This window comes from Camelina sativa, chromosome 14 (assembly GCF_030686135.1).
Source record: "Camelina sativa cultivar CO46 ecotype springtype chromosome 14, ASM3068613v1".
Taxonomy (NCBI): Eukaryota; Viridiplantae; Streptophyta; class Magnoliopsida; order Brassicales; family Brassicaceae; genus Camelina; species Camelina sativa.
Window position 1 is genome coordinate 3111042 of NC_141893.1, and position 26600 is coordinate 3137641.

A 26600-nucleotide genomic window follows, 5' to 3' on the forward strand; every position below is an offset into this window, starting at 1 on the left:
TAATAATACAAATCATATTCTCTCTATTTATAAGATAATAGGCCATAACCACTGCAGAACTGAATTACATTACTATGGTACGTACTACTAGTAGATATATGGTATATGTGCTGCTTTATCACACTCTTGGTTCTTCAAAATACACTATCATTGATCATCTGGATGAATCAATAAATCTGCTCAGTTTATTCATTACCATCAATATTACTAATTCCAATGGATCCAATATTTAAAGCAAGTTATCTATTACAAAGCGTATATAGCCAAACTTAAATATTTAGGTAGGAGACTTCAGATGGTTAAATATGCCATGTTGGTTTGTAAAGTGTCACCGGACGTTGATTCTGACGCTGTAGCGGTCTAGCATTTGTATTAGATTGCTGCAACAACAACAACAACAACAACAACAACAAAAAAGATGTATCAGACTTACAACTTCTTATAAATTAAAATACATATTGCTCACACAAGAATCCAAGATATATTACATTGTCACATTTTCTATATATAGCCAAGGTTAGAACACTTGCTTAACTGTAGAAGTTTAAAAGATTAGAGACACTCACATCGTGTACAGTCACTCGAAGCATGATCAATTGTTTTAATGTCACAGTCCTCATCTGGAAAATTTTGGACATATATTAAAAAAAAAAACAAAACCGAAAACGAGCTAACCATTATAATATCCATTAACTTCTATATATGGATAACGTAATTGTACCTCTTTGGAAATCGTCCACGTAACATTTTCAGAACACGGTGGAGTTGTAAGTGATCCGAGATATCTATAATAATGTTTTGATTCAAAATCGAATGTTCTAGGATGAATCATCCCGACAGATTCCTCGGCTTCATGTGTATCAGTTATCCTCATCAAGTATCTTTCCAACTAATTAATGAATAAATATACTGGATTAAATTATTTTTCCAAAATTATAAATAAATTAGTAGTAATTTTGTTGAGTATATAGAGACTATGTAGGAAGGTTGAGATTGCAATATACCGAAAGGAGAAAAAAGTCAGGTCTTCCCAATTTGTAAAAGAAAGCGACAACAGCGTTGCGTCCATCTTTGCTCTGATGAACCATGTGTTCCTCAAGAATAAACCTATTATGTGCATTATTCAATCTTTGCATGCTTGCTATACTCATATCTCACTAAAAATTCAAATGAACTTAATCTTGAAAACTTAGCCAAAATTTTATTATGCTTTCGCCCCCTAACCATCCGTTTTTATCATTAAAATACCAAAGATGTGCTAGAATATAATTAACAAATCACGAGTAGAGGTACCTTTTGCCATTGATAGTGTGTTCGGAAGGGGAGTGCCAATGAATCTGTTGAAGTTTATATTCAGTACCATTAATAGTGATACCCGAACCTGCATTTCCTCCTTCAAATTTCAACTGCCACATTTAACCACGCAAAAAAATATATATTATGGTCCAAGAATGTATATATGTTGAAAAAGCTAATGTAGTTGATTTACCATAATATCATGGCCTCTGTTCTTAATGGTAGCATTTGAAGGTAAATACTGGCTACGAAGGTATCCAAGATTATGATCAACCAAGACTCTTTTGTCCGTAAGATCAATCGGAGACTGCATGTTGCCTTTTCCACACATTGTCCACTCTGGCTTTAGTCTTCCCCAATTCTCTGGCCCCTTCTCTCCATTCTTCTCGTAATTAAACTGTGCTTCGTCCTCTGTATATATGTTTTCCAGTGAGTCAGAACCAACTAACATTCACGGAGCGGACTATAATCGTTATAAACTAAAGTGTGTTTCAACTTATTTGCAATGTGAGATCTTTAATAGTATATATATACTGATAAACATTAAAGGAATGATAAGAACAATAACATAGCTAGCTTATTACCAACTTCTCCTTGATCTGGTGAACTGGAGACAATTGTGATAGAGATGAAGATAAGAAGAAAGACGCATCCAATTGATGATATCTTCATATTCTTGTGCTATCTAGCTAGCTATGTCTTGAGGAGAAAGATGAACGAAGATTCAAATTTTGATTGAGCTGAATTCTTATGTTGCTAATAAAACGTTTGGTTTATCCTCTTTTATATCTCTCTTTCTCTCTAACTAATTTCTCCAGTTTTCTTTATGTTTTCCTTTTCAGTAATGATATAAAAGAGAAGGAGATCTTTGCGTGACTCACCAGTTAATTGTATCCAATTAGTTAAAACTTGAAACCTTCTAGAGATATGATTACAAATCATTCCATTTCTAAACAGTAAAAAATCAAAATTTTCCAATATTTTATTTGTGTTAAGTTTATTTTATAAAAACTAGGTAGTAGATCCGCGTCTAATTAAGACCAATAGCTGATCTAATTAATGATCAATTAAGATTTATGAAATCAATTAATATAATACCGTAATTAAGACCAATTATAAGAGATTTATGATTTGTAATTTTATTTCTCCATCAATTAACGATACATATATTAAATCATAAATCAAATCTAAATTTCTACTTCTTAATTGATGTGTATGTGTATGTTATCGTGGACAATATTAAATTTACTTTTTTTTTTTAAATAACTTGTTCTCAAATCATTTATACTATTAAAGCAAGAGTACTCATGGACCAATTTTTGGACCATGACTTTGTTTTGATAGTTTTTAAATAAAATGGTTAGTAATCAGTAATTATAGATACACTAGTATATAATTCTCTAACCTTTCAAATTAAGTTGGATACCCGCGGGTTATTTAATACCCAGTTAATAACCCGATTTTCTAACAATATTATGTATTAAATCAATGATAATCTTGCCTAAATCTTAATCGGTTAGAATATTTAATTAAGGAAAACATACACATCAGAATTAAATAAGGAAAACATTTAAATACATAATAAATCAAATCTAAATTTCTAATTCTTTATAAATATTATAGGGGAAAAAATTACAGTTAATATTTGTGCATATTTTTCTCACAGTTTTAGGAACAAATAAATAAATACAATTTAATTTTAAAAAACAATTTAAAACAAAAATTCAATTACTTTAAAAGGTATTTTAAAATAGCAAAGTATTCATTATAGCCTTAATAATATAAAGTTAATTAATATATAAGATATGTGAAATTAATAAAAATCAATTCAAATTTATTTTAATAGATAGATAAAATATATATAAAATCAACTTATTTGTAAATACTATCTAAAATACAAGATATACAAAAAATATCTTTAAAAAGATCTTATGTAACTAATATATTTTGAAATCATAAATAAAAATATATATATTTATGAAAATAAACTATTTCATGGATTACATTTATTGTTTAAGAAAAACTATAAAAAATTCATTTTTAAAATATAAAAAAGAAACAAAGAAATTTCAATTTATATTTGTATTTCTAAATAGTAATTACCCTAAAATAAGTATATAAAACTCTAAAATTCAATAATTACAATTGGTTGACTATATTGTATTACTATATATTTATGCAAAATTGAATATTAATAAGTAATTTTTTAATTTATTTACTATAAACAAATCTTCTATTGCAGAATGAAATAAATTATATGTCAAAAAAATGTGAGAAAAGCACAAATTTTAGTTATGTTCTTACCCAAAAATTTTGGATGATAAAATTTTTTTAATTGTTAATTATTTAAAAGAGAACAGTTATGGAACATAATAAATTTTACTGGTAGGAACGCGACGAAACAGGACGGGATGGTAAGAGATGTCTTTGTCATTTTAAAATAGTTACACACAGGTTATATATGGATTAAAATCTGATATTTGGATTTAATACCTTTAAGCATACCGCTATCGTTTAAAAACTTCAAAACGATCATTGTATATTTGTTACCGTGTTAAAGATGTCTAAACAACATACTTATCTAAATATGTTTTAACATTTACCATGTAAGTAAACCAAATATACTACTCAATGGTATTTAAAATTTTGAAATTATAAAAAAGCTTATAAATCAAACTATTTTATGCATTCAAAATATACATAAATTAATTACAATACTGTATGTGTAATTCTGTGGTGTAGTGGGGGTATTACGTAGTTATATTTTAAAAAATTAGTACATTACTCAAATTAGTAATAAATTTTTTAGTTACGCAATTCTTTTACCATGGTTCATAGTAAAATTAGAAGTAACTCGACTGTGTGATACATGTCAAAAAGTTACTATTAGACCTTTGAAACGCGTCAATTGATATACGTTTTGAAGTCTACGCCAGCTTTTGTTATTTAAAAACTCATTCTTTACATGTATTGATGTATATATATAACTCAGTTAAATTACAGTTCTTGACCAACATGACTCGTAGTATGATCTTCTAAAATGATGGCTACCAGTAGTCATTGCAAGAACACACACCATCTCTGAAATGATGGAACCGAGTTCTGTCTCTAGCAATAATCTCCCTTTTGTAAATCTTTGATATAAGTTTTGTGGCCTCATGACAATTTCTGCACACCCTTAGATTCTTCACGATTGTAAGTTTAGCCCCAGGCTTTGTACTGATCAACCCAAATGCAATAGCTAGCTTCTCGCTGTGATGCCTCAACGCTCCTTCTTTCCATTCTTCTTCCATCTCCTGCAAGACTTCAGAAGTATCCGGAACAAACCCAGCTTCCTCCAGTAACACTTCCATTTCTTCTAACATTCCGTAGATTTCTCTGTTCCGTGGATGGAATTTATCCCCAATGATGAACTCATGGACCACAGAATCTATTTCGATAGAGCTGCAACCGGGAACTTTCTTCATACCTTTATCATTAAGGAGCCCACGTATTTTTGCTACTTCATTCCATCTGCCTGCTATGGCGTAAATGTTAGATAGAAGTACATAAGAACCTGGATTTTTTGGTTCAATCTTAATGAGGTTTTGTGCAAATGATTCGGCCAACTCGACATTCCCATGCATCTTGCAAGCTTTGAGTAGGGAGCACCAAATCACTCCATCAGGCTCCATTTGCATCGTGTTTATCATTTCTACCGCTTCTTTGAATAGACCCGAATGACCCAAAAGATCAATCATGCAACCGTAGTGCTCTAATTTCGGGGCTATTTTGTAGTCCTCTGTCATTGATCTGAAGATAAGGCGTCCAAGATCTAACATACCTGAATGGCTGCAAGCAGACAACAAACCAACAAACGTGATATCATCAGGTTCAATCCCATACTTTCTCATTCTTGAGAAAAGATCAAATGCTGCATTGGCTCTCCCATGCATCGCAAACCCAAATATCATTGCGTTCCAAGACGACAAGCTTCTATTAAGCATACTGTCAAAAACTTGCTGTGCTGCCTCTATGTCTCCACATTTAGCATACATGTCAATCAGGCTTGTCCAGAGAGAAGAAGCATTCATAACACCCTTTAATCTCTTGTCGATATACACATGAATCCATCTTCCAATATCAATGGCTCCAAGGTGTGCACAAGCAGGAAGAATACTTAGCATTGTCACATCGTTTGGACTTTCACCTGATCTAAGCATTTCTTGAAACAACAACAAAGCTTCTTTGTAAAGATTCATATGTGTGTAACCACCGATCAATGTATTCCACGAAATCACATCCTTGTAAGACAATCCTTCGAACAAACCACAAGCTGTCTCCACTTCACCACATTTAATGTACAAATCAATGAGAGCATTAACAATCTTGAGATTTGAACCAAAACCATGATCATCATCAATCCATGAATGTACCTGACGACCCAATTTAATACTACCAGACTGAGCACAAGCAGAAAGTACAGTGACCATTGTACTCTCATCTGGCCTAACATTAGTCTTCATCATCTCTTTGAACAACCCTAATGCTTCCTTATAGTAACCGGTTTCAGCATATCCTGAAATCAATGCATTCCATGACACTACGTCTCTCACTGGAATTTCGTCGAACATCTTCTGCGCACTTTCGATATAGCCTCTAGACGCATAACCCGCGACCAAAGCTGTGTAAGAAACCACATCTCGGTGAGAACTTTTATCGAACACCTTACGTGCATCTTCCAATCTCCCGTTTTGAACGTACATAGAGATCAGAGAAGTATGTACGTAAAGATCTAAATCACACCCAAGTTTCAGAACGTGCCCATGGATCTGTTGCCCTTCCTTAAAAGACTTGGACTTTGCACAAAATTTCAATAGAAACGGAAACGAATAGGAATTAGGAAGAAGCCCAAGTGAAATCATACAAACATACAAGTTCAGAGCAGAGACAGGGTCCGAACTCAACGCGTGCCCACGAAACATCGTGTTCCATATCAACAGGTTCGGTTCCTGGATCGTTTCGAAAACAGAGATAGCATAAGGAAGGCCTTCGAAGCGTGGAGAGGTAACGCAGAACTCGATAAGCTTGCTGAGAGCGTAGTTGGTGTTGTGGAGTCCGGTTTTGATCATCTGAGCGTGGATGATGCGTAGGCATTGGAGAGTTTTGCAATTGCGGAGTAGAGAAAGAGAAGGGTGGTTTCGTAGAGAATCGTAAGGTGGATCAGAAGAAGAAGGAAGGTAATGGAATGGGTAAGAAGAAGAAGAAGAAGAAGAAGAAGAAGAAGTAACGGTCAGAGGAGAACACGAGAGCATCTTCTTCTTCTTCTTCTTCTTTCCTTATCGCTTGCTTCTAACCTAAACATTTTATTTAATTCTTTGTTTTTTTTGGCAAAATTAAATTTAAACGGAAAAATATGTTTGTTTGCTTATAATAGGTAAACATAAATTAAATAAAATCATTAATTATTTGGGTTTACATAAATACAATCATCAAAACAGTTTAACGAAGAGTAACTAGAGAAATCATTATTTTAAGGTATAACTTATGATGTTTGTATGAAGAATTAAAGAGTAGTAAAAACTTTTAATATCTTCATATGTTTTAAACTCTTGGTCTGTACATGTGCACCGTGCGCTTGTTGGTTGGTTGAACGGGCCTCGCATTCGAATTTGAATCCTAATAAAAATCATTTTATAAAGCACTAATTAATACAATGAAAAAGGAATAATTAAATTAGATGATCGAACATCATAGAATGATTGAATATTCCTTATATTGGCCGTACGTATCGTAACTAATCACTTACATCGTGCACAGCCACGCGGAGAAGCTTCACTTGTTTTCTTGTCACGGTTCTAACCTGAATTTTTATTAGAGGATTAAACACTACTAATTGCTATTAATTAGGTACAATAAAGATCAAAATTGAAGTACCTTTCTAACGACGGTCCAAGTAACGTTCTGAGTGCAAGGAGGAGTGGTAAGTGAACCAGTGTATCTGTAATACTTTCTGCTTCCGATCTTGATTTTGGTTGGATCAATCATCCCTACATTTTTCTCTGCCTCCTCCATTTCAGCAATCCCCTCTAATTCATTCTCCAACTATAAAACCAAATTCAAACTTTTTAGTAATCAACAATTACTATATTGGTGACAATATATAATACAGATGCATGCAGTTAAAAATAGCTTTGAAAGTTTTTATTTGTGTACCGATCTGATGAAAGTATCAGCTCTTCCAATCTTGTACAACACTGTCACCACAGCCATTCTCCCCTTTTTGCCTTCGTGAACCATATGCAGCTCAAGTGCAAACCTGGTTTGCATATTATAATACTTTAGTTTGTGAACCGAAGCAAACCATGAGCCGGATTAGTTATATTTTTGGTTTAACTTCTACTATATACTGTATTGTATATGTTTTGTTCATATAAAAACATACCGAGTCAAAGTGAAATAGACCAAATCCAAGCAAAATAATACATCTAACGAAAGAAGATATATGACAAATAATTTATTATAACATGCACCGTTGAACCCAAAAAAAAACTGCATGTTCAACGTCTGTTTGCACACACACAAAAGAGCATGTTCAACGTCTGTTTGCACACACACAAAAGAGCATGTTCAACGTGTATGTATGACAACCAGGTGTATATACGCATGGGATTATGGTTTGAAATTTAAAATGATGCTGGACAGCTTGTACGACAATTGTTGTGACAGTAACCTTCTCCTGTTTGATACAACGTTTTTCTATTATTTTAGTGAAATTGTTAATTACCTTCTTCCATTGACTGTATGCTCTGACGGAGAGTGCCAATGAAGCTGTTGGAGTTCATATTGAAAACCATTGATCTTAATACTTCCTGCTCCATCTTCAAATTTTAACTGCAACAAGAAATAATTGGTTTTAATAAGGGTTACGATTATTGATTAGTTGAAATACATAGCTAATGGCTTCGGTGTAACAATAAAAATTTATAAAAGCCAAGAAAAAGTGTGCTCTTAAAAAGAAATAGGTCTGTATATGGTATTATATATATCAATATATGTATACCATAATGTCATGGCCTCTGTTCTTAAGAGTGGCATTGGAAGGTTGATAGTCTCTATTAAGCCTTCCAAGATGAGAACCAATGTTAACTCTCTCGTTCATAAGATCAATGGGAGATTGCATCTCTCCTTTGCCACACATTTCCCATTCCGGTTTAAGTTCTCCCCATCTCTCTGGCCCCTTCTCATCGTTCTTCTTGTAGTTAAACTCGTGTTCGTCCTCTACATCACCAATAAAAAAAAAAGATTAAAAGACTTTCATAATTAAACCATATATAATTTGGGAGATCAATATTTTGAGCTGAGAAATTTCAAAATTACGTACCAACTTCTCCATGACTTGAAGCAGCACTTGAAATTGAAACATTAATGGTGAAAATACTGAAGAGAGCCACAAAGAAGATGCATCGGGTTGATGGGTAGCTCACCATCTTTGTGTTTGTGTTGTTTTGTTGAAGAGGGAAATAAAAGAGAGTTGATAATTTGTTATTCTTAGTCTTTAAATTATTAGGTAAGTTATTGAGATCGGTTGGGAAAACGCATGCGACATGCAGCTATAAATACGTAGAGAGAGACAGATGATTTTGTACGGATATGTTAAAGCGTCGGATTACTAGTCCACAAGACTTCCCATGCTCTCTCAATTCCTTCCAGTCGACATTTTTGACTCTTTTGGTAACATGTTTTTTTCTATTTAATTTATATAAACTTGGAACATAAGGCAGGTGTGAACCAAAGCCTAATTCATCACCAAATCTGTTATCATTTTCAGTTTGAAAAAATAAATTACCGTGGGATTTATCTTGTTGTTCATTCCGATTTTCAAGATATGGCACACAAATTTTTACTTTTGAAATGATAAAGACTTATTTTTTCATCTGAACCATTGGCTCTTCATTTCTTATCATATACTATGACATGTCAAATTTCAAAGATGATTATTATAGAAAATACTCTCATCTGAATCATTGTCTCTTCATTTCTTAAGAGTATATGTTTTGGTTAGAAGCACATATATTAAGAAAACTCATTTAATAAAAACAAAACATCATCTAATTAAAAGCTCAGTTTTTTAAAAAACAAAATAGTATTGATGTCACATTGAGATTTCTAAAGTTAGCAATATGAATTGCAATTGATCTTTGGCTTTTAAACTTCTTTGACTACATTTTTGTAATATTATGAAAATAAATCAAATGAATATATGCATTAAAAAGTGAAAATATCTTATAATTTATTAATATGCATTTCTAATTTGGTTAATTTAATAATTTATTTTCATCTATTTCTACTTTACAAAAGTAAGTCTGCTCCTCAAGAGAGAACACGGCAAGTATAATGCATCAAAATTTATGGAAGGTATAGAACAACCACGCACCAGGAAAAGGTGATGAAGAAAATATGTTTCCCAGTAGAAAAAGGTGTGAGACAATCAATATGAAAACAACAATTTTCACATTGATTTCCTGCGTACGACCAATTCGCATCAGGACTCAGGAGAAAAAACACTTTTTAAAATTTCAGACCATTATTAGTCTGATTGACAAAGTAATTTTATTTAGAGGGGTTGGTTAAAATCTCAGTGTGTTTTAAATAATTTATAATAAAGAATAGAAATTCCACCATCCGGATTCATCAAGGTCAAAGAGCCGTTTCACCTTACCATATATTCTTAGTAAATAAATGTTGAAATGATCCGTTGATTTGATTCTAATGGTCGTATCATCTAGAAACTAATAAGTACTCGTATATATTTTCACACCATATATTTGGTTAATGTGTATATACATAAGCGAGTTTGTGCCTTCCTTTTTTGAAATGGTCCTACCATATGTCGCAAACTAATATATGGAAGAAAATCTAGTTTTGGTTTTTAGAAAACAAAAAAAAATGTAGTTTTATTCAGTACCAATATCTGTATGTCTGCTATGACCATTCCCTTATGTGAGCTCCACGTCTTTCACCCACTACTGGTTGATAGGTGGAAGGTGGTGACATATGCGTCTAAAAGCCAAATTTTTTTTTTTTTTTTACTTCGAGATCATAGAATTGTCAACTCACTATGCAAGTAACAACCCGTTGTTTTTTTTGCTAAATCGTTAATATCATATATATATGAAAGATTCGGTATTACAAATGATATAAGACATGCAAGTTGGTCTTTGGCAAAAAAATAAAAACAAAGATCAACTGATAAGATTCAAATTCAGAAGCACAAATTTTGATCTCTTATCTGAACCACAATGTGAAGAGATTCCTAAACTTCCTCTTTCCCTTTCGGGCTGCAATAGTATTTATGATTTGGCGGTCAATATCCTTGAAGAGATTGAGCGGCGGTATGGTTGTATGGTTGTGAATGCGATTGTTCCTCTCTCTCCATACAGTATAGACTATTGTCTGGGTTAAGAGTAGTCGAAGGGTGGATGGTGAAGTAGGACTTCTCCCTTTTGCCCAAGATAGGAGTGAACTCCAAGTGGAGAAATGAGAGCTTTGCTGACTTATTCTTCGCAGACCCAAAGTCCAAATAGCTTGGATGAACGTGCAGTGAAGGAACAAATGATCTCTAGTCTATGCAGCTGCAGAACAGAGGGAGCAGGTGTCCGAAACTTGTAAACCCCAAGAAACAAGTCTTGCCATCGTTGGAAGCCTATCCAGGTTTGTCACCCAGAAATTGAAGGCATGTTTAGGCGTTGATCCTTTGAACCACACGAGCTCTGCATTATCTTTCTCTACATCTCGTGGTCTTAAGACCTCCCAGGTTTTGCTAGCAGAGAATTCCTGAGTTGATTGTCCATCTATCACCCACTCATAGGAGTCTTCTATTGTAGAGTGACTTGGTAGATCAATAGTCGATAGATAGATTTGCAGAGAAACATCAAAATCTGAGTGTGGGTTTGCAAATACCCAGCCCTCCATGTTACATGCATCTCGAACTCTTGAGTTCAGAGGAATTCTCAGTCGGCGAGGACCCTCTGCACCTAAACAATCAATTAAGGACCCAAAGGTGTCCAATTATCAAACCATAACCAAGCCGTTGAACAGTTTCCAATGTTGCAAGAGATGAAACGTTTTGCCAAGCTTCTAAGCTTAAGTAAAGCTTTCCAGAGCCAAGAGTCATTCTGCTTTTCTTCGATCTCCCAGAAACTGCCGGCATCGAGCCTATGGTGATGGTGCTGCCAAGCCACCCAGAGAGACCCACTGTTTGAGAAAAGCAACCAAACTAACCTCAGGCATAGAGTGGTGTTCCAAACTGAGAATCTTCGCATCCCTAACCCTCCTTCTTTCTTTGGTAGACAAATTGTAGACCAAGCAATTTTTGCTTTGCTGTGGTTTTCAATATTACCTGACCATAGGAACCTTTGGCAAAGTGATTCAATTTTCCTTATACAGCCTTTGGGAAGCATGAAGGTTGAAATCCAGAAATTTCTTGTTCCATAGATGACTGATGAAAGCAGTTGGGCTATTCCTTCAAAGGAAAGAGATTTTACTGCCCAAACTTTGAACTTTGAAGCGAGCTTATCCAGAAGGGGAGAATATTCATTTATTCTAAGCTTCCTGGTCATTAAGGGCAACCCGAGGTATCTAACTGGAAAGGAGCCAAAAGGAAACCCATAATCTGCAGTTGCTGAGAGATCCAAAGTAGAAAATCCTGCATGGAAAAGGACAATCTTATCTCTGTTCATAAGTAGACAAGACCAGCCTGCAAAGTCTTCGAGAGTCTCATAAATTCCATGGAGGGAACATCGTAGAAAATCATCACATCATCAGCAAACATCAAGTGAGAGATTTTCAGGTTTTCTGTTCGAGGATGATAGGATATGTAGCCCGAATCAAACCTTGATGAGATCAGCTTTGAGAACACCTCCATTGCCAAAACAAACAAGTATGGAGAGAGAGGGTCCCCCTGCCTTAAACCTTTGGAGCTTTTGAAATACCCTTCAGACAAACCATTTACTGAGATTGTGAAAGTTGGTGTGCATATGCATTCCTTTATCCATCCGATGAATTTGCTTGGGAGACCAATAGCAACAAGGGTGGCTAAGACAAAATCCCATCTTACTGAATCAAAAGCCTTCCGGAGGTCCACCTTAAGCATTGCTCGAGATTGGATTTGATTCGTATTGTATCCTTGCACAATCTCAGAAGCAAGAAGGACATTTTCAGAAAGTAGTCTACCAGCGATGAAAGCAGATTGCGAGTGAGAGATCACTGAAGGTAGTAGAGCTTTAAGTCTTCCTGCCAAGAGCTTTGAAATTACCTTGTACATGGTGTTCAACCAGGAGATTGGTCTGAAATCCGAGACTCTTTCAGCATTCTGGATTTTGGGGATCAACACCAGGGTAGTTGCATTCCACTGTTTTAACATGGTACCGGATGAGAAGAATTCAGCCACTGCACTTGATACCTCTGCACCAACCACATCCCAACAAGTTGTAAAAAACTCTGCAGGGTAACCATCAGGCCCACTTGATTTGTTCTTCGGAATAGAGAAAAAAGCCGCCTTAATCTCCTCCAAAGAGAAAGATTTATCAAACTCAGTTTTCTGGGCTTCTAAGCACTGTGAATTTAGAATGGACGTGATATCCTCCTGAGCAAACAAGGGCTGTGAGACCTCACTGCCAAGTAGATCCGTATAAAAACTTACACAATGCTCGTGGATAGCTTGTTGAGTCTCGTATCTTCTTCCATAGGCATCTACAAGGTAGTGAATGTGGTTGATGGCCTGTCGAGTAGAGGTCATCCGGTGGAAAAAAGCAGTGTTCTGGTCACCCTCACCAATCCATGTTACCCTAGACCTTTGACAGAAGAATCTCTCCTCTGCATTTGATAGAAGTTGCCATTTGCTCAATGCTTCGAGTTCATCAAAAGCATTTGCTTCAGTTGGGTTTGATAGCATAGTTGTTTGAGTTGTAGATAGGGCCCCCATAGCTTCTTTCACTCTTTTCTCCAAATCAGAATAGTTTTGTTTGCTGAAATCTCGAATATCCTTCTTTAACAGCTTCAACTTTGTTGAGACCCTAAACATATCGGATCCCATCACGTTTATTGAGAACCATCTGATGCTTAATAGGTGAATGAACTCAGGGTTCTGAAGCAGAAAATTGAAGAACTTGAACGGTTTCTTCTTCCTAGGCTGGACTAGGTCCAGACTGATTTCACTAGGGGAGTGGTCTGAGAACTCCAGGGGTCCAAAAAAACCTGTTGATAGAGGGAACAAGTCTTGCCATTCATCATTTACCAAAATTCTGTCTATTTTCTTTGAAACAGGATTATCTCTTCTCTTGTTCCACCAAGTATAAGGACAACTTCTGTAAGTGAGATCAGCGAGAGACGCTTCAAGAAGAAAATAGTGAAATTGCTGCATTGCTCTGTGCTGCTCGTTTTATCTTCATTCAAACGATCGATACTGCAAAATCAATGTTTTTATATATAGATTATTCATCTTTGAAAATTTTATTCTGTTAAAGCATTGTTATTTCGTTACAAAACTTCTATCTGTAGTTCTTGGTAGTTGCAAATATCTATTTGGTGAAGCATTCCAAGCAATATGGGAGTGAGAAACCAAACTTTTTAATTTTATGACTTTGGCATGTCTTCTTCATGTAGTCTTCGAGAAGAGTCTCCTAATTGCATCATGACGATTGACGACCGGAAAGAATGTACTGTACGTTCTAGCATCATTATTCATAAATGTGTGTTTTATAAGTTTTGGTTGTTGACAAACACGACTGGAACATGGACCAGATATAATTTTCTTCGAAGAAAACAAATTTCTAGGAATAATGATAGTTTGTGTTTATATACGATTTGGGTTTTATAAGAGAACTTTATATCTGCGTTAGATTATAGAATAATGTTTTCATTTGATCCAGTCCAGTCTCATGTTTTGTTTTTTTTACCACGAAGATAGATAATTAGATATACTGTATTTGTCAAAAAGTATGGGCTTTTCTTTCTGTCCTTAGAAAACAGGCAACAGTATATATGTTGTCAACATTTTGGTTACTCAAGTCACATACATAAAAAGCCTTTCATATTTAAGAGGTTCTTCGTGGGCCTTATTTAATTAATTCGTAGCCCACACTGTGAAGCCCTTTCTTTTACATTTTTAATTGACGTGGGTCAATTTAAACAAAAGAGCTTCAGTCATCAGGTAAGTAAACCAATAATTATGTAACAACTAAACAATCCCATCGGCACTAAAATTTTAACTTATTTCTTTTTCGATTTTTTTTTTCTTTTTCGACAAACTCTTATTTCTTTTTCGATTTTTTTCTTATTCTACTATTACTCTGTGAGTAGAAAGTAATTTTAATAATTACCATATATAGAAATTATTAATTCTGCATGTATCAACAATATAATATGTCTATAATATATTATTATCCACCATCTGTTAAATGTTTGTAAATACATATTTTAGAACAGTATACAGTATTGGTTATATATGCAACGTCAAAAAAAAATTAACACTTGGGCGATTGGAGCTAATTAGCTAAATATATAGTCTTACAGTACTAGTTTGAATCTAAGAGTCAACGAGGACGTCTAAATCTGACATGTGAAAAATTATATATGCAGAAAGTCTAATGGTCCGTCATCATCAATTACCTAAATTATTGAGTTGCCAGCATTTAAGTTGGTAATTCGGCAGACCACGATGCAAAGCTATTATCACCAAAACATTAAAATCAAAAGTCTCTCCAACAGCCCAAGCGCTAATTAGGAAATGTATGGATTAGTTTATTTGAGTTTTGACTTCCTCTAATTTAATTTATATTTGTACATACGCAAGTTGTGTATACCCAAATAAACAAAAAAAATTTGTTCAAAACCCAAATAAACAAATAAACGTCGAATATGTAGTTATTATTTAGACGGATAAGCCCCAAGATAGCCTGAATAAGGGATCTACACTTTGCCGACTTGGAATCCTAATCAATAATGTGTAGTACCTTATCAATTTACATATATCGTAATCAATAATGTCTACCATAAAATTTTCATTAATTATTGAATTTGAAAGCATTGTTGAAGTATTAAGAGGCTAGATATTTCAAGCATTTTCATATATATATATATATATATATATATGTATATATATATATATTTTTTGATTTACTAAGAGGTTTCGGACCTAGGCCCGGTACATCTCCTCAAGCGTTTCCATATTGTGGTACAGCTAGCGCATGCATTATATCAGTTATATATATATGAAACTTAAAACCGAAAAACAGCATAATCAGTCGAACCATATAATATAAAGTTTTTCATATTATCATCGTTTACTGTGAGTCTGTGAGAAAAAGAAAACGAAATTAGTTTTGTAAAAATCAAAAGTCTGAAAACCAATTATTTGCCATCCAAAATGATAAAATTGTGGATTGTTAATGGAACTAGATTACAACTATGCAAACCTTTTTTATCGCATCATCACAACACCAGTTTAAATAGATCTGGTTTTTTATGTCTATTTTCATCTACTTTTTTTTTTAGTTCACTTTTACTTTCTCGAAACGGTGGGAGAATTGTTTCTTCGCGAAGTCATTCCTCGATCCCTCTCTCTCTCTCTTTTGAGTCTATCGATTTGCTTATTAGGCACTTTTCAGGTAACTGTAGGCTGTAGGTTACAAATTAAAGTGGTTCTTCAGGTATGGAAATAGCCCTAATTCGCTTTATGTTCCACTTCCTCTGGCATTGATGTCGTGGGACACAATTACGTGGCTCGCTGATTTTTTTTCCTTTTCTGGTAATTTCAGATTTCTGACGATCCTTATTTTTCAGGTTTTAATGTTTAAAATAACAAAACCACGTACTTAACTTGATGTCACTAGCTAGTTTCAAAACATATAAACAAAAAAGTTGATGTCATTAAAATCAAAATTGGAAAACATTATAACTTTTTTTTTTGTCACTGAAAAACTGTAACAGATCTGCAGGAAAAATAAAATAATTTAATTGTAATTAAAATAAATAAATCACATAACTGCAAATTCCGCAATTTAATTTAGAGATGGAAATTATGAAAGCAATATCATAGATACTCAATATTAATTTGTCGACGTTAATAACATTATTATAGGATTCTATTTTGTCCATCATATATGTCACATTATTAGCGAAAGTACAAACAAATATAATGGAGAAAATATTGCTGAGCTCATCAAAATAGTTGACTTTGTCACATTTAGACATGGAACTTTTGTCTTTTATCATATCCCAACTTGTTGGAAGTTTGACACGTCAGCAAGATTGGTCGATAAAGCACTTCGCGACAGCAAGATTAGTCGTTAGACTCTTTCGAATACACTTCGCGACAACCCACCGTTTGCTCAACTGGCCAGGCCTGACCCTGACGTCAGGCACGAAAAGTACGGAAATTGCGTGCACACACATCTTGCATATACGAAGGTTATACATACGAATATCTACATATCAATGCACCGTCTAGTCTTATCTAGTGTATGATATTTTCAACTTCAAGACCTTTTTTAAAATTCAGATTCACTAGCTATTTACGAAAACCTAATCGTTACAAGTTATGATTCTATAATAGTATCTATATACATAGAATATTGTTTTCTCTAGTATAATAAGATTACTTTGCTGTACTTTTCGTTCGAAGAATTTTTCTATTTATAGATTTTTTCTTGTGAAAAATTATGTAAAAAAATAGATATAGTTTAGATGAAGCTGTACACACACAGATATGATTAGTTATATTTTAACATTATTTCACGAAGTTAAGATCAATAATGTTTGTCAAACGATTGGAATTTTCATATAGAAAATGATATATGAAATCAATAAAAAATAGGTTTGCTAAAGTCCTACGCAATCGTAAGCAATTTGAAGAGACAACTAATGTATATCTAAGGCCACTCTATATCCGACCGTCCGGGAAATCAATTAGTTTATTCACTAAACGATTATACTTCTCTCTTGTAAATACAATTCAGTGAATAAATGACGATGACAGCCCTCCAAAATTAATCAAGAATAGATATTAATCGCAAATATCTCAAGACAATATCGTCCTTACGTGGCCTATATTGTAACGAATGATGTTACTGAAGATCAAAATTATTTGAGCCTATACGGTTCAGCCTGTAATAGAGTTGAACCTTTTTTTTTTTTTGGTAGTTTAAATATGGAAAATCAATGCATGGTTGTTGTTTATATCTGACTGTTAAGTGTTAACCATAGAGTGGGTCAAATTTACAACTTCTTTTCTTTCAAAAAATAGTAACTATATGGAACCAGAGTTATATTTATGTAGTTCCACGTACATGTAATTTTATGGATACAAGTTTTGATGATAATAGTAATAGTTAAATCATTAACACAACTATTTCTTGACTATCCATAAATTGCAAGATGAGGGAAGGGTGGAGTGGTCATTGGGATGGATATAAAGCAACCTTTGGAGATAAGCGAGAGACTTGGAAAGATGCTTGCGGCGAAAATGGATTCCTCAGAAAAATAATATTAAATCGTTAGTTAACCGTTGAGAATCTCCAAGGAATGCCTTTTTCAAATTGTCAACGCTAGGAATCCTATATAAGCCCCCGTGTGATCAATATCCAGACATCAAACCAAATAAACTTGAACCAAATCTCAAACTTGTAAAGGAAACTTTATATATTTTATAACAATGGGTGATCCTACTGGCGAGCCGGGAAGCTCCATGCACGGAGTCACCGGTAGAGAACAGAGTTTTGCTTTCTCGGTGGCTTCACCAATTGTACATACCGACAAGACGGCCAAGTTCGACCTGCCGGTGGACACAGAGCATAAGGCTACGGTTTTCAAGCTCTTCTCCTTTTCCAAACCACACATGAGAACGTTCCACCTCTCGTGGATCTCTTTCTCCACATGTTTTGTCTCGACATTCGCGGCTGCACCACTTGTCCCCATCATCCGGGAGAATCTCAACCTCACCAAACAAGACATTGGAAACGCCGGAGTTGCCTCCGTTTCCGGGAGTATCTTCTCTAGGCTGGTTATGGGAGCCGTGTGTGATCTTTTGGGTCCACGTTACGGCTGTGCCTTCCTTGTGATGTTGTCCGCACCTACGGTGTTCTCCATGAGCTTCGTGAGTGGAGCCGCAGGCTTCATAACTGTCAGGTTCATGATTGGATTTTGCCTGGCGACGTTTGTGTCTTGTCAATACTGGATGAGCACTATGTTTAACAGTCAGATCATCGGTCTGGTTAACGGGACAGCCGCCGGATGGGGAAACATGGGCGGCGGCATAACGCAATTGCTCATGCCCATTGTCTATGAAATTATTAGGCGTGCCGGTGCATCAGCGTTCACGGCCTGGAGGATCGCCTTCTTTGTTCCCGGTTGGTTACACATCATCATGGGAATCTTGGTGCTCACGCTAGGTCAAGATCTGCCAGATGGTAACCGAGCTGCCTTGGAGAAATCGGGGGAAGTTGCAAAAGACAAATTCGGAAAGGTATGGTCTCTATCTATATGAATATATATATGACAAACCAATTTAGCTAGGCTTCCTATGTCATAGATGGATCAAAGGTTTAACTCGTGATCTTGTATAAATGGTGTAGATTATGTGGTATGCCGTTACAAACTACAGGACTTGGATCTTCGTTCTTCTCTATGGATATTCCATGGGAGTTGAGTTGAGCACTGATAATGTTATAGCCGAATACTTCTTTGACAGGTTTGTTTCCGGTACTTTAGCCAGGAATAATAACATAAGGGAAAACATTTTATATATAAAAAAAAGAAAACATTAAAAGTAAACATATATCTATATTTGTTTCTTCAGGTTTCACTTGAAACTTCACACAGCCGGGCTCATAGCAGCATGTTTCGGAATGGCCAATTTCTTTGCTCGTCCAGCAGGAGGATGGGCATCTGACTTTTCAGCCAAGTACTTCGGGATGAGAGGGAGGTTGTGGACGTTGTGGATCATTCAGACGGCTGGTGGTCTCTTCTGTGTATGGCTTGGCCGCGCCAACACCCTCGTAACTGCAGTTGTAGCTATGGTCCTATTCTCTTTAGGAGCACAAGCCGCTTGCGGAGCCACCTTTGCAATCGTGCCCTTTGTCTCCCGGAGAGCTCTAGGCATAATCTCGGGATTAACCGGGGCTGGGGGAAACTTTGGATCAGGGCTCACACAGCTCATCTTCTTCTCAACCTCACATTTCACAACTGAAGAAGGGCTGACGTGGATGGGAGTGATGATAGTTGCTTGCACGTTTCCTGTGACCTTAATCCACTTTCCTCAGTGGGGAAGCATGTTCTTGCCTCCGTCCAAAGATCCAGTCAAAAGTACGGAGGAGCACTATTATGGTTCGGAGTGGACTGAGCAAGAAAAAGAGAAGAACATGCATCAAGGAAGCCTGCGGTTTGCTAAGAACGCCAAATCCGAGGGCGGCCGCCGCGTTCGCTCTGCTTCTACGCCCCCTGATAACACACCAAACAATGTTTAATCACACCAGCCAGGGGGATGTTCCGAAGGGTGGTCGCAGATAAGAATATGTCCACCGTGCAAACAAAAGAAATTGTTAGTAATGTTTTAGAACGTTATTAAATTATCAATCGTTCATTTCCTAAAAGAAACTTTGGTTTTTTGTCTTCAAGAAATACTTGTCTTATCAAAATGTATATCTCTTGAGACTTGAGATATTTGATTATTTTGCATATATATATCATTATCAAGTAATACAATTGGAACTGGCGAACTCCTTTTGTTCAATTCATTCAAGAATTACACCACATAGAAAAAAAATTCTCAACGAAAGAAGACTTTCTCGGCCAATGCCAAAAAAAATCCTTGACCAATACTCCAGATTTCGTTGAGAAATTGACAATATACACACCAATGCATTTCTCCTAGTTTTTTCTTTAAACATTTAAACATTAATCAGACAATTATAAAGTCTATTATATTGCAACTGGGAAAAAAAATGATACTATTAGTGGTAGTATATTTACAAGTCATTATGTAGATACGAATAACTATGTCCAATTGGTACATGGTACATATTACTGCAATTCCAATACTTTTGATCTTTTATTATTATCAATATCCGAAATAAATTACATTGTTACGGTTGGTAAGTTGGGAAAGGCAGTAATTTTCCTATGTAGGGTTGAGAGATGAGCATGAACTTTTTCTCTGTTCCCAGCCTTGACCGACTAATAAATTGTTTGGTTTCTATTTCTTAACTTTTGAACAAATACGATCTAGTGAGTAGTAGTGATGTAATTCCTTTTTTTGTTTGTTTGTTGTTGTTGGTGGCATCGATAAGACTACTGGTTTTTTTCTCTTCTTTTCTTTTTAGTCACTAGATGCATAACCGTTGATAAGAGAAACAACAACTAATTTTATTCGAATAAGAAGTAAGATCTGGGCGGACTTTCGGTCGAAATCGATAAGAACAACGAAGAATGCCGAACTGGATTTATATTGATTTTGTTTGATTGTGCTTAGTTGAAAATTACATATCGCTCTCCATCCATTAATCGAATATTTAAACAGAAATTGACTCCCAAACTATCCCCTCAATCTCCTCCGACGATCTCGGTCCGTGATCCCGAGATCTCCTCTCAGACTTGACTCGGCTGCTCTCCTATCCGATTCTTCTTCCTGGGTCCGCAACAAGCCCATTACCATGAGAGACAATTGTTCCTTACTGGGCTTCTCCTATGGGCCTTGCGATCGTCGAAACCCAACACCAACAATGACCAATGTTACAGGTCGCCCCAAGCTAATCGGGGGCTTGTGGCCAATTAAAAACAATAACAACTTTTTTCTTTGGAGAGGATTGCTTTGTTCGTTTACCACATTTTTATGTATAAAAACTATAAATCGACAAATAAATAGTTTGGGTACCAATGTTAATGGAACCTTGGTGGGAGTAGTTCTCAGCTGAGAAACTCGACCACTTTGAACAGACTCGAATAGGTTCGAATGTTCGATAAATAAATAGTTGTGTACATTGTTAATTATCTAACTAAAAAAATGTAAAGAATAGTAAGTTGAAATTTACATTACTCTCTGATCATATATCTGTCAGCAATAAAAAAGATTGGATTCAGTCTGGAAGTTAGTTTTTTTTTAAAAAGTTAGTTAATTATATGTTGTTGTGATCAAGGCGTCTTTGAGAGAGTCTGGGAGTGGAAAACGTTAATATGGTAATTGATGTGTGAAATAGTTTTAAGGATTTAATGCCCACAAAAGCGTGTAAAATCGGGATAATATAACAACTATAATTATAATTAGTCTAAATAATAGTATAGTAGTTATTTAGAATCAAGTATCGGCAAGTACAGTTTTTTTGTTTGTTTGCATGTTAATAGACATATTTTAAAAAATTTAAATTAAAAAAAATAAACTTAAAATGATAAGATTTTTCTTCTATAGTTTTTGCACTTCTTTAAAATTCTCAACAGCTACGCACACTTCAATCAAAAAGAGCTTTTAATTAAAAAATGCTCGGTACAAACATACAAAAGAACATCAAGAGAGGCAAAAGCAAAACGCAATAATAGAATTCTGGAGAAAGAAATAGGTGTTTATTTCCCCAAGGTTTGTTTTCATTTCACATAATTGAAATCTTTGATGCTTTTAAACATCAACAGTACGATCAAGCATTGTTGGGTGTCGTCCCAGAGCGGGCGCTGGGGCCACCCTCAGACTTGGCGTTCTCAGCAAACCGAAGGCTTCCTTGATGCATGTTCTTCTGTTTTTCTTGCTCAGTCCACTCCGAAACATAATAGTTCTCCACCGAACCTTTGACTTGATCTTTGGACGGAGGCAAGAACATGCTTCCCCACGATCGAGTCAGTGGGGAAGCATGTTCTTGGGGAAGCATGTTCTTGCCTCCGTCCAAAGATCAAGTCAAAGGTTCGGTGGAGAACTATTATGTTTCGGAGTGGACTGAGCAAGAAAAACAGAAGAACATGCATCAAGGAAGCCTTCGGTTTGCTGAGAACGCCAAGTCTGAGGGTGGCCCCAGCGCCCGCTCTGGGACGACACCCAACAATGCTTGATCGTACTGTTGATGTTTAAAAGCATCAAAGATTTCAATTATGTGAAATGAAAACAAACCTTGGGGAAATAAACACCTATTTCTTTCTCCAGAATTCTATTATTGCGTTTTGCTTTTGCCTCTCTTGATGTTCTTTTGTATGTTTGTACCGAGCATTTTTTAATTAAAAGCTCTTTTTGATTGAAGTGTGCGTAGCTGTTGAGAATTTTAAAGAAGTGCAAAAACTATAGAAGAAAAATCTTATCATTTTAAGTTTATTTTTTTTAATTTAAATTTTTTAAAATATGTCTATTAACATGCAAACAAACAAAAAAACTGTACTTGCCGATACTTGATTCTAAATAACTACTATACTATTATTTAGACTAATTATAATTATAGTTGTTATATTATCCCGATTTTACACGCTTTTGTGGGCATTAAATCCTTAAAACTATTTCACACATCAATTACCATATTAACGTTTTCCACTCCCAGACTCTCTCAAAGACGCCTTGATCACAACAACATATAATTAACTAACTTTTTAAAAAAAAACTAACTTCCAGACTGAATCCAATCTTTTTTATTGCTGACAGATATATGATCAGAGAGTAATGTAAATTTCAACTTACTATTCTTTACATTTTTTTAGTTAGATAATTAACAATGTACACAACTATTTATTTATCGAACATTCGAACCTATTCGAGTCTGTTCAAAGTGGTCGAGTTTCTCAGCTGAGAACTACTCCCACCAAGGTTCCATTAACATTGGTACCCAAACTATTTATTTGTCGATTTATAGTTTTTATACATAAAAATGTGGTAAACGAACAAAGCAATCCTCTCCAAAGAAAAAAGTTGTTATTGTTTTTAATTGGCCACAAGCCCCCGATTAGCTTGGGGCGACCTGTAACATTGGTCATTGTTGGTGTTGGGTTTCGACGATCGCAAGGCCCATAGGAGAAGCCCAGTAAGGAACAATTGTCTCTCATGGTAATGGGCTTGTTGCGGACCCAGGAAGAAGAATCGGATAGGAGAGCAGCCGAGTCAAGTCTGAGAGGAGATCTCGGGATCACGGACCGAGATCGTCGGAGGAGATTGAGGGGATAGTTTGGGAGTCAATTTCTGTTTAAATATTCGATTAATGGATGGAGAGCGATATGTAATTTTCAACTAAGCACAATCAAACAAAATCAATATAAATCCAGTTCGGCATTCTTCGTTGTTCTTATCGATTTCGACCGAAAGTCCGCCCAGATCTTACTTCTTATTCGAATAAAATTAGTTGTTGTTTCTCTTATCAACGGTTATGCATCTAGTGACTAAAAAGAAAAGAAGAGAAAAAAACCAGTAGTCTTATCGATGCCACCAACAACAACAAACAAACAAAAAAAGGAATTACATCACTACTACTCACTAGATCGTATTTGTTCAAAAGTTAAGAAATAGAAACCAAACAATTTATTAGTCGGTCAAGGCTGGGAACAGAGAAAAAGTTCATGCTCATCTCTCAACCCTACATAGGAAAATTACTGCCTTTCCCAACTTACCAACCGTAACAATGTAATTTATTTCGGATATTGATAATAATAAAAGATCAAAAGTATTGGAATTGCAGTAATATGTACCATGTACCAATTGGACATAGTTATTCGTATCTACATAATGACTTGTAAATATACTACCACTAATAGTATCATTTTTTTTCCCAGTTGCAATATAATAGACTTTATAATTGTCTGATTAATGTTTAAATGTTTAAAGAAAAAACTAGGAGAAATGCATTGGTGTGTATATTGTCAATTTCTCAACGAAATCTGGAGTATTGGTCAAGGATTTTTTTTGGCATTGGCCGAGAAAGTCTTCTTTCGTTGAGAATTTTTTTTCTATGTGGTGTAATTCTTGAATGAATTGAACAAAAGGAGTTCGCCAGTTCCAATTGTATTACTTGATAATGATATATATATGCAAAATAATCAAATATCTCAAGTCTCAAGAGATATACATTTTGATAAGACAAGTATTTCTTGAAGACAAAAAACCAAAGTTTCTTTTAGGAAATGAACGATTGATAATTTAATAACGTTCTAAAACATTACTAACAATTTCTTTTGTTTGCACGGTGGACATATTCTTATCTGCGACCACCCTTCGGAACATCCCCCTGGCTGGTGTGATTAAACATTGTTTGGTGTGTTATCAGGGGGCGTAGAAGCAGAGCGAACGCGGCGGCCGCCCTCGGATTTGGCGTTCTTAGCAAACCGCAGGCTTCCTTGATGCATGTTCTTCTCTTTTTCTTGCTCAGTCCACTCCGAACCATAATAGTGCTCCTCCGTACTTTTGACTGGATCTTTGGACGGAGGCAAGAACATGCTTCCCCACTGAGGAAAGTGGATTAAGGTCACAGGAAACGTGCAAGCAACTATCATCACTCCCATCCACGTCAGCCCTTCTTCAGTTGTGAAATGTGAGGTTGAGAAGAAGATGAGCTGTGTGAGCCCTGATCCAAAGTTTCCCCCAGCCCCGGTTAATCCCGAGATTATGCCTAGAGCTCTCCGGGAGACAAAGGGCACGATTGCAAAGGTGGCTCCGCAAGCGGCTTGTGCTCCTAAAGAGAATAGGACCATAGCTACAACTGCAGTTACGAGGGTGTTGGCGCGGCCAAGCCATACACAGAAGAGACCACCAGCCGTCTGAATGATCCACAACGTCCACAACCTCCCTCTCATCCCGAAGTACTTGGCTGAAAAGTCAGATGCCCATCCTCCTGCTGGACGAGCAAAGAAATTGGCCATTCCGAAACATGCTGCTATGAGCCCGGCTGTGTGAAGTTTCAAGTGAAACCTGAAGAAACAAATATAGATATATGTTTACTTTTAATGTTTTCTTTTTTATATATATAAAATGTTTTCCCTTATGTTATTATTCCTGGCTAAAGTACCGGAAACAAACCTGTCAAAGAAGTATTCGGCTATAACATTATCAGTGCTCAACTCAACTCCCATGGAATATCCATAGAGAAGAACGAAGATCCAAGTCCTGTAGTTTGTAACGGCATACCACATAATCTACACCATTTATACAAGATCACGAGTTAAACCTTTGATCCATCTATGACATAGGAAGCCTAGCTAAATTGGTTTGTCATATATATATTCATATAGATAGAGACCATACCTTTCCGAATTTGTCTTTTGCAACTTCCCCCGATTTCTCCAAGGCAGCTCGGTTACCATCTGGCAGATCTTGACCTAGCGTGAGCACCAAGATTCCCATGATGATGTGTAACCAACCGGGAACAAAGAAGGCGATCCTCCAGGCCGTGAACGCTGATGCACCGGCACGCCTAATAATTTCATAGACAATGGGCATGAGCAACTGCGTTATGCCGCCGCCCATGTTTCCCCATCCGGCGGCTGTCCCGTTAACCAGACCGATGATCTGACTGTTAAACATAGTGCTCATCCAGTATTGACAAGACACAAACGTCGCCAGGCAAAATCCAATCATGAACCTGACAGTTATGAAGCCTGCGGCTCCACTCACGAAGCTCATGGAGAACACCGTAGGTGCGGACAACATCACAAGGAAGGCACAGCCGTAACGTGGACCCAAAAGATCACACACGGCTCCCATAACCAGCCTAGAGAAGATACTCCCGGAAACGGAGGCAACTCCGGCGTTTCCAATGTCTTGTTTGGTGAGGTTGAGATTCTCCCGGATGATGGGGACAAGTGGTGCAGCCGCGAATGTCGAGACAAAACATGTGGAGAAAGAGATCCACGAGAGGTGGAACGTTCTCATGTGTGGTTTGGAAAAGGAGAAGAGCTTGAAAACCGTTGCCTTATGCTCTGTGTCCACCGGCAGGTCGAACTTGGCCGTTTTGTCGGTATGCACAATTGGTGAAGCCACCGAGAAAGCATAACTCTGTTCTCTACCGGTGACTCCATGCATGGAGCTCCCCGGCTCGCCAGTAGGATCACCCATTGTTATAAAATAGATCAAGTTCCTTCACAAGTTTGAGACTTGGTTCAAGTTAATTTGATTGATTTCTGAATATTAATCACACGAGGGCTTATATAGGATTCCTAGCGTTGACAATTTGAATTGGCATTCTTTGGAGATTCTCAACAGTTAACTAAACGATTTAATATTATTCTTTTTGTTTTTTGGAGGAATCCATTTTCGCCGCAAGCATCTTCCTAGTCTCTTGCTTATCCCAAAGGTTGTATATGTGCTATTTTCACCTCTC

General features: G+C 36.0%; 4 protein-coding genes and 1 pseudogene across 7 annotated transcripts; 1 reads left to right on the forward strand and 4 right to left on the reverse strand.

Moving 5' to 3' along the window:
• Positions 1-5: 5 nt before the first annotated feature.
• Positions 6-2241, reverse strand: LOC104739390 (alpha carbonic anhydrase 5). The gene is made up of 7 exons (XM_010459728.2): positions 1881-2241; positions 1490-1707; positions 1294-1406; positions 1005-1107; positions 722-889; positions 567-620; positions 6-380 (listed from the first exon to the last, which is right to left on the reverse strand). Exons 1-7 carry the CDS (start codon positions 1966-1968, stop codon positions 300-302), a joined length of 825 nt encoding a protein of 274 aa, XP_010458030.1. The 5' UTR covers positions 1969-2241; the 3' UTR covers positions 6-299.
• Positions 2242-4210: 1969 nt separating this feature from the next.
• On the reverse strand, positions 4211-6614 carry LOC104739392 (pentatricopeptide repeat-containing protein At1g08070, chloroplastic pseudogene; annotated as a pseudogene). Its single transcript, XR_015579369.1, has one exon. The product of XR_015579369.1 is annotated as a pentatricopeptide repeat-containing protein At1g08070, chloroplastic pseudogene (transcript).
• An 80-nt stretch (positions 6615-6694) lies between these two features.
• LOC104739393 (alpha carbonic anhydrase 7) lies at positions 6695-8859 on the reverse strand. The gene is made up of 7 exons (XM_010459730.2): positions 8660-8859; positions 8339-8556; positions 8063-8169; positions 7492-7594; positions 7213-7380; positions 7085-7138; positions 6695-6954 (listed from the first exon to the last, which is right to left on the reverse strand). Exons 1-7 carry the CDS (start codon positions 8763-8765, stop codon positions 6880-6882), a joined length of 831 nt encoding a protein of 276 aa, XP_010458032.1. The 5' UTR covers positions 8766-8859; the 3' UTR covers positions 6695-6879.
• An 8861-nt stretch (positions 8860-17720) lies between these two features.
• LOC104743179 (high-affinity nitrate transporter 2.1-like) lies at positions 17721-22549 on the forward strand. Of its 2 annotated transcripts, XM_087486604.1 has the most exons (4): positions 17775-18799; positions 18909-19024; positions 19133-19638; positions 22220-22549. In XM_087486604.1, the coding sequence occupies exons 1-4, from the start codon at positions 17990-17992 to the stop codon at positions 22363-22365; spliced, it is 1578 nt and encodes a 525-aa protein (XP_087342730.1). In that variant the 5' UTR covers positions 17775-17989; the 3' UTR covers positions 22366-22549. The 2 variants fall into 2 exon arrangements, with proteins under 2 accessions (XP_019090969.2, XP_087342730.1); XM_019235424.2 differs by lacking the exon at positions 22220-22549 and having other exon boundaries at positions 17721-18799; positions 19133-20065.
• LOC104739395 (high-affinity nitrate transporter 2.1-like) lies at positions 21776-26401 on the reverse strand. 2 transcript variants are annotated; one of them, XM_087486603.1, is made up of 4 exons: positions 25526-26401; positions 25301-25416; positions 24687-25192; positions 21776-22105 (listed from the first exon to the last, which is right to left on the reverse strand). In XM_087486603.1, the coding sequence occupies exons 1-4, from the start codon at positions 26333-26335 to the stop codon at positions 21960-21962; spliced, it is 1578 nt and encodes a 525-aa protein (XP_087342729.1). In that variant the 5' UTR covers positions 26336-26401; the 3' UTR covers positions 21776-21959. The 2 variants fall into 2 exon arrangements, with proteins under 2 accessions (XP_087342729.1, XP_010458035.2); XM_010459733.2 differs by lacking the exon at positions 21776-22105 and having other exon boundaries at positions 24260-25192.
• Positions 26402-26600: the final 199 nt, after the last annotated feature.

Bases quoted from the DNA above. Each gene is read 5' to 3' on its own strand.
- LOC104739393 (XM_010459730.2), bottom strand. From the start codon at position 8,765: ATGGTGAGCTACCCATCAACCCGATGCATCTTCTTTGTGGCTCTCTTC. The intron at 7,595-8,062 runs GTAATTAACAAT...TATGCAAACCAG, and splicing joins CATACAGTCAATGGAAGAAG to GTTTGCACTTGAGCTGCATA. The intron at 7,381-7,491 runs GTACACAAATAA...TTGGTTTTATAG, and splicing joins CTGATACTTTCATCAGATCG to TTGGAGAATGAATTAGAGGG.
- LOC104739390 (XM_010459728.2), bottom strand. From the start codon at position 1,968: ATGAAGATATCATCAATTGGATGCGTCTTTCTTCTTATCTTCATCTCT. The intron at 1,108-1,293 runs GTACCTCTACTC...TGCACATAATAG, and splicing joins CACACTATCAATGGCAAAAG to GTTTATTCTTGAGGAACACA. The intron at 381-566 runs GTGAGTGTCTCT...TTGTTGTTGCAG, and splicing joins TTCGAGTGACTGTACACGAT to CAATCTAATACAAATGCTAG.
- LOC104743179 (XM_019235424.2), top strand. From the start codon at position 17,990: ATGGGTGATCCTACTGGCGAGCCGGGAAGCTCCATGCACGGAGTCACC. The intron at 18,800-18,908 runs GTATGGTCTCTA...TAAATGGTGTAG, and splicing joins CAAAAGACAAATTCGGAAAG to ATTATGTGGTATGCCGTTAC. The intron at 19,025-19,132 runs GTTTGTTTCCGG...TTGTTTCTTCAG, and splicing joins GCCGAATACTTCTTTGACAG to GTTTCACTTGAAACTTCACA.
- LOC104739395 (XM_010459733.2), bottom strand. From the start codon at position 26,335: ATGGGTGATCCTACTGGCGAGCCGGGGAGCTCCATGCATGGAGTCACC. The intron at 25,417-25,525 runs GTATGGTCTCTA...TAAATGGTGTAG, and splicing joins CAAAAGACAAATTCGGAAAG to ATTATGTGGTATGCCGTTAC. The intron at 25,193-25,300 runs GTTTGTTTCCGG...TTGTTTCTTCAG, and splicing joins GCCGAATACTTCTTTGACAG to GTTTCACTTGAAACTTCACA.